The sequence below is a fragment of the Etheostoma cragini genome, chromosome 21 (genome assembly GCF_013103735.1).
Source record: "Etheostoma cragini isolate CJK2018 chromosome 21, CSU_Ecrag_1.0, whole genome shotgun sequence".
Lineage (NCBI taxonomy): Eukaryota > Metazoa > Chordata > Actinopteri > Perciformes > Percidae > Etheostoma > Etheostoma cragini.
Genome location: NC_048427.1, coordinates 20,318,632 through 20,326,131, shown reverse-complemented (window position 1 = coordinate 20,326,131; position 7,500 = coordinate 20,318,632). Strand labels below are relative to the sequence as shown.

General features: G+C 40.3%; 1 protein-coding gene across 2 annotated transcripts in view; it reads left to right on the top strand.

Annotated features, from left to right (window-relative positions):
* Window positions 1–7,500, top strand: part of pemt (phosphatidylethanolamine N-methyltransferase) — a 35,171-nt gene that overhangs the window by 26,922 nt on the left and 749 nt on the right. For both annotated transcript variants that reach the window (XM_034860991.1, XM_034860992.1), the window contains exon 6: window positions 6,008–6,082. In XM_034860991.1, coding sequence (XP_034716882.1) covers window positions 6,008–6,082 — 75 coding nt within the window. The remainder of the gene's footprint in view (window positions 1–6,007; window positions 6,083–7,500) is intronic.

Here is a 7,500-nt window from a genome sequence, read left to right as displayed (position 1 = left end):
CAAAACCCGGCAGGCGCAGTTTCTAGACCAGCGCTCCAGGGAGACACCCACCAGTAAAACCTATTAGCCCCCCATTTTTCCTCACCTCTCTATAGTCATATTTGAGTCAAATTAAGCCCCATTTTTTTCTCTTGCTTTGAATTTTATTCACTTTCAGTCTGTATATTCTGCACTGCAAGCTTTGCGGGATCAAACCAAAGTCTCATCTTCTATCAGTGTCACCTCCATGTGTCTCTCCCCCTCTTTTGTTGAGTTGAGATACAGTAGCAGCTTCTGCCTCAGCCTGAACTGCTGTCTTCAGTGTGATGTTTAACCCCTCACATGCTATCGTTAGGATTTTATCAATACTCCTACTCTTATTGATGCTTCTTAACCATTTGGGGTTTTTATTGATTGGTTATTTTTCATTACATTGCTTCTTTAAAAAAATAAAAAGGAATAAATTCAGAATAGAATAAAATTGCAATAAAAGTTGTGATGTCCTTTGTGCGGTGACCAAACGTCCTCTTTTTATGTATTGTCCGGGGCATTCGGGGGGGGGGGGGGGGGGGGGGGGGGGGGGGGGGGGGGTTTACAGCTAAAGTCAGACAGGGAGCACATACAGGGAGCAGATCAGACATGGAGCACATTCAGAGAGCAGATCAAACAGGGAGCACATACAGGGAGCAGATCAGATAGGAATCACATACAGGGAGCAGATCCGACAGGGAGCACATTCAGAGAGCAGATCAGACAGGGAGCACATACAGGGAGCAGATCAGACAGGGAGCACATACAGGGAGCAGATCAGACATTGAGCACAGACAGGAAGCAGATCTGACAGGAATCACATACAGGGATCAGATCAGACAGGGAGCACATACAGGGAGCAGATCAGACAAGGAGCACATACAGGGAGCAGATCAGATAGGAATCACATACAGGGAGCAGATCAGACAAGGAGCACATACGGGGAGCAGATCAGATAGGAATCACATACAGGGAGCAGATCCGACAGGGAGCACATTCAGAGAGCAGATCAGACAGGGAGCACATACAGGGATCAGATCAGACAGGGAGCAGATCAGACAGGGAGCACATACAGGGAGCAGATCAGACAGGGAGCACATACTGGGAGCAGATCAGAAAAGAGCCGTTATTGCTATTATTTTGTACAGGTTGTTACATATTTTATTTCATTACATTATTTATTTTTGTACCATTGAGCATGTTTAACCTCTGAGAAGCCTTTCAGAATTTGTGTTTTGTGGCCAGGCCGAGTGTCCTCTCTTTTTTGGAAATCAAAATATGGTCACACTAGTCTTTTGTATGTTTGTTTACAATTAAGTTGCGGAAGAAAGAGAAATTTGCAAAAAAAGGAAATAATTTGGATAAAACCGTGTGGATGAAAACATAGCTTGTGACATGAATTCCACACAAGAATAGTGTACAAGTGGAACAGTAACCAAATGAAAGATGATTTAACTACTGAGTTCAAATACAGATCATTGAATGTCCATAAATTGAATCAAAACTGGGGTTTGGTGCAATGAAAATCTTAAGAATTCTAACTTCAAGTGGTGTAGCAAATGCATAAGCAAGCAATTTAGCTGTTTCAACTCACCTCCTTGCAAACCATTAGCTGAAAATTGACAGCCTGGTGAATGCTGCCCTTCAGCTACATCATGGACCTTTATCATGTGCTGTGCTTGTGGGAATGAGCGGTACTTTTGAGCGAGACACAACAACAACAATGCTCTTACTTTAAAAAGTACTCTCTCTGCTCTGGGTGAAATCACATCGCTCCTCTGCCTACCTTAGTGAGTACCGACTCTAGAGTCATAGGGGGAGAAACAAATTGACCTCTTTTAGGTCCATCTAAACATAATCTTTTGTGGACATTTGCTACACTGTGATACATATATCATTATAGACAAACACTTGTTTATGACTTTAGACATATCACTTAAGACTACATACAACAATGGCAGTGACTAGCTGCTGAGGGCTGCAAAAATTGTGAAGTTGTATCTTTAGAGGTGTACCCAGATTTGTAAATGTAAAATAATCTGTAGATGTGTCAGATTTGTGAGTAAACGTCTCATTTGGATTTGTTCTGCTACTTGCCTTCCCTGAGCATTGTCTGTGTATGTTTATGAGAATTTGTGTAAGAATGCGTGTGGATGCGTGTGTGTGTGCAGGAACATGTAAGCCCTGAATCAGCGGGCAAACACTCTTCCTAAGGTTGAGCACTATATAACCACAAGAAACGTCAATACAAACATGAGCATCTGGCCTACTTACAGTATTCCTGCAAGCCACATAATGATGGTCTCACCTTCAGTGTGTGTGTATGCCATACACTCAAATGCGTTCAGTTTACAACGGTGCTACATGTTCATAATTTCCTTAGGCCAATTGTTATGTAGCAATTTCTGTGGAGGTGTAAATTTGCATACTTTCATAGATTCATTCTTAATCAAGTAGGGCACTTTTCTGCACGTTGGGCATTACTGATACCCTGTCTTATGTAAAAGTGAGTGATTGAGAAAATGAATACAGATTTTCTGTCCAAGTACTTCATTTTCATGTTGCCAGCATATGAGCATGTGCAGCCTGATTCATACAGACAGAGCATATGGAAACACATCCATATTCATGTGTAAAGATGCAGATTCAGGCAACAGCATGCAGACTGAAACTCACAAGCCTGTGCGAATTAGACAGATGCAGAAAATGGAAAATAATATAATGCTTAAATCCCCATTCAATTATTCAGATGCTCAGTAACTTACACCAAACCAACAGCTCTGCTCTCTGAGGATCATATGATCATGTAACAAATCATGTAACATGGGGTGTGTGGGTGGGGGGTCAACTTACATAAAAAAGAAATAATTCTACCTCAGGCTGTGCCTGTCTGATACATGGGAATTATTTACCCGTTTGGCACAAACAAGTTGACAGCTTGAGAGCTGACAGTCTGACCAGTTTTGGCTATTATTTGTAATTAGGACAAGTTGAAATATGGGTCAGTGGTAAATAGAGCCTAACACAGAAGGCCCACTGACTCAGCGATATGTCAGAGGGCCTATCTGAAGCCAGTGTTGTGTGTCACACTTATATCGAAAGGCGTGACACGACTGTAATCACAGTTGTTACTGAACTGAGACACAAGTCTGGAGTCAAACAATTTTGTTCACCCCCTCCTGCCATCATAATTCAGTACACTATGTTAAAATGTGCATAAAACTTAAATATACATGTATCTAAAGAAGTAGATGTGTTGGAGGGAACATCCCTAAAGTGATGAATAAGACTGCATATACACAAATTGCCTGCCTCGCAGAACACAAAACACAAAAGCTTTGCAATTGGGCATTGTGAAGGTCTTTACATGCTGTCGACTCAATTTGAGAAAGATCTGTTAAGTCCTTTAGGAGGAGTGTCAAAGATTTACTTTAAAGGGCTTTAAGTGGCGTGTTGTCACATGACCTAGGACATCATTGTTCAAGATATCTGTTTGCAATCTGGAATCACATTAGTTGTTCCAGCACAGTACACAATAGTTTTGTTAAAGGGAAATTTATCATCTAAGTGTCTGTTAGGGGGGGAAATGTAAAAGCTGGCCAACTATGAAATCCCTAATAATGTTTCAAGGATCGCAAATACAAATGGTAGATGTCAGATTTGGTGTCAGAAACAATAATCAAGGACTTCTTTCTCGAGCTAAAGGGAAGAAATTCTGACAAAAAGTACTGACGTCTGCTTTTTTCTGAACAGAAAGCTCCCAGTGTGCGCTCGTGGTGCAGTCCCATTTTCTGTAGCTCCCGTGATCTTCAAAAAGGTCGAGGCAGTTCAAATAATTGGAGAAGTAATTTTTGGAAACCACAGGTTGTGTCAAACCTTTCATCACTTCCTACGTCTTGACCTGGTTTACGGTTATCCAGGGAGAAAAGCAAAATATTGCCTGTATTCCATTTGTGAACATTAAGTATTTTTATGATATCACCACAAAATACCTAAACGGCATTATAAGTCGATTTCCAAAGACTCCTAAAATGACAAATACACTGCAGTAAAGCGGCGGTTTAATGGTGTGACTGTAATCATTTGACAGTTCTATTTTACATAACAGAGATTTTAACATATACTAAACATGAGACAGAACTAACAAAAATACTAAAGTTTAGTAAAACATCAGCGATTGGCTCAAAATCAGTTATGTAAAACTATTAAAAGGAGGACGTAACATGACGTCATGGACTGTATTTTGTCCTGCACTAAGGTCCGTAAAACCCAAATCCTTTCAAAATGACAGTTGACTTTTTTTTCACATGGGACATGAACCCCTTTATCTTGATTTGTTTGACCCATCCAACACCCAAAACTGCGTCCTCACATTTGGCGCTCTTTTACTTTTTACTGCAGCCACCAAAGGTTTCCACCGAAAAAAAAAAACATGATTGTCTTTAATTTAATGCTTACATAATCGACCCATATGGCCGTCTTCTGAATGAGGACAGCTTGCATTATATTTATGTTACAGTACAGGATACATCTAAATGACTTTGGCAGCTTCAGCAGTTCTTATACAGCTTGTAGGGTATTGCGTTCGGGGCTGGTGCTGAAGCAGGTCTTGCCCGCTGGATCACCTGCCTGACCTCACTGAGCTTGGGTAGTGATGCATCTAACAGGGCTGATGGTTCTGAGGGTCTACCCTGGTGAGGCTAGGGGGTTCTTCCTTCCTGAGTCACTGTGCTGAGTGCGGATGTGCTCCTGCGGTTCTTCTTTGGAGATATTCAGGTTTCCACGTGTCTTCTCCTCCAGGAGCCCACATGCATGCCCAAATGGATTCCTGAAGGAACCTTTTCCTTCCTTTTCCTCGTCTTCTGATGCGTTACATGTTTCTGAATCTAATTCTATTTGTTCTTGTATTTTCCTTTATATATTTTCACTCTATATATTAGACTGATTGAATATATTTTTAACTGACTTTTAACTGTTAAAATAACTAACCTTAAAAAGTCCCAGAAAAGCATAACTTTAACTGGACTTTTTGTTATCTGGGTCCTGGTGCCTCCATTACTGCCTGCTTGAGTAAGTCATGGTGGACAGTTTAATAAGTCACGTTTAGCCAGCCTGATGGTCAGGATTATGCTTCTTTCTTTTTCTTAATCACAGGTTGACAATGGTCAGCTTCAATATGTGGTTTGGTAACAAATTATATAATTAATGTGTAATGTTTAAGGTTCCATATGTGGCAGTCCAGACCACACATGGTATTTAGAACGTGCAGTGCTCTATGTGTCTACAGTGATGTGATGTAATAGCCTTTTATGAGTCACACTTCTGATCCACATGAAATGGCTTTTAGGCTTGCAATCACAGTTTTTTTTGTTTTTTTTTGCTAATTATGCCCGATGCATTACCACCATTATGTGTTCCACTGGATGGATGGGATTTGCCGTGTAACTATATTTCTTGATAGGTGAAATCTGTGTCACTGTGCCATTATGTCATCAGGAGTAGGTCATTGTAGGTGTGTGTTTGTTTGTTCCACCTGGATGAACCACAGGGTAAAACAGTTTTTGAACACAGTAAAACACCCTTTTTTTTTCATTTCCTTTTAGTGTTTTTCACTTAAACAAACCCAGTTTCACTTCTTCTCCGGCATTCAGGGAGCTACTTGTTTGCTTTACTCCAGCTCTTGGAGACAAATCCATTTCACATTGCGTTTTTTGTTTTATCGGTAAAGTTTGACAGTGAAAATATAATTTGGTAAACACAAAGAGAAGGATTTTTAATTCCATCTCAAGTTCTGCCGTCTTTGTTCCGTCCCTCTCTCTCTGTACTACTCCACCTCTCTTGCTCCCCATCATTACACACTTCACATATGTTTAAGACATATTAACAGGCCTCAAAAGGTACTCCACTGTGTACTCCATAGCACATATACGTGTTCTACATACAATACGTGAGATAACCCATCTGTCACGTCCTTCCTTCTCTCCGTCTCTGTCTCCAGCGGTGCTAGTCCGGCTGGTCTCGTCCTGACTGCCATAGTAGCTTTGTCTTACAAAGTGGCGATACGATTTGAGGGGTAAGTCTTTTTTATTTTTTTTATAAGCCCTGTATACATTGTCAGTAAAGTAGCATTTAGTCAAAGGGGCGCTATTGTGCTTTTCCTCAACCCTTGTGTTGTCTTCCCGTCAAAAATGATCAGCGTTTTAAATTTTTCTTACGTTTTTGTTCCTTTTTTTTTACACTTTTTTGACATTTTCCACACAAAATCTAACACTAACTTATTAACCTTAATTGCACAGTTGTTTTTGGAATTTATGGTCAATGATTTATAAGGATTTATAGGAAATTATACCTAATGTTTGAGTTAGAAAAGCAGAAATTAGGAATTATTTAGATTAAAATGAAAGCAATGGATGTTGATGGATAATCACAGACTGGAAAATGTCAACTTTTACTCAATACTATTTCAAAAGCATGTCCATTTTTTTTTTCAAATGCTATAAAATTGAATAAAACGCCCCAAAATTAATGAAAGTAGAGATGTGTACTTGCCAAAGAGCGTTGTGTGGAATAATCATGTTATTTGGGGAATTAGAAAGAACATTGATATAGGAAAACTGGTCAATTTGATCCGAGGACAACATGAGAGTTGAGAAAATTTTGTTTTTTGGTCAAAGCACCAATAGTCAACCCTACAAAATTGCCGCAACATCATTGATGTATTTGGTCAGAAATATTGTTTTTTTGATTTTCTCCATATCATACGACTAGCAAGCAAAAAAGATAGGAAATAAAAACGATACTACGGGCTTCACAGTACTGTCATGATAAAATATAACAAGGACTAGCCTAAATCCTGCAATCTCCTGCACACTAGTCTGCTGTCAATTAGAGCGCTAAGGAAATGTCAGCCCCCTGACAACAGCCTAACAACGGCTCCAATCCCTGGCTAGTTCAAGAGCTCCTGTCAATTTGTTTCTCACCAATTAAGGATGTTATTTCACAAACTGTGTGTATTCGTGTGCAACAGAGTGCCGCAACATGTGGACACACAAGGCATCTTTCCATCATGCACACAATATACATATAGGCTTCTCAAACATGCGGCCCCTGGCACAGAGTGGGACGCCGTTCCAATTCTCAGATTTATTGTCCCATTACATAAGAATAATATTAATAATACATTTAATTTAACAGCGTCTTTCTAAGCACTCAAGGTCGCTTTACAGACAATAAAAGACAGATACAGAGTACAGAAAAGTAGAAACAGTTAGGAAAAAAATGACAGGAACAGTGTTTTTACAAATAAGCAAGCTGGAACAGGTGGGTTTGAGTCTGGTTTTGAACAGGGGGAGAGAGTCTATACTGCGAAGGTCGGGTGGGAGTGAGTTCCAGAGCTGGGGAGCAGAGCGGCTGAAGGCTCTGGTCCCCATGGTGACAAGTCGAGCTGGTGGGACAGTGAGGTGGATAGAGGAGGAGGATCTGAGGGAGCGG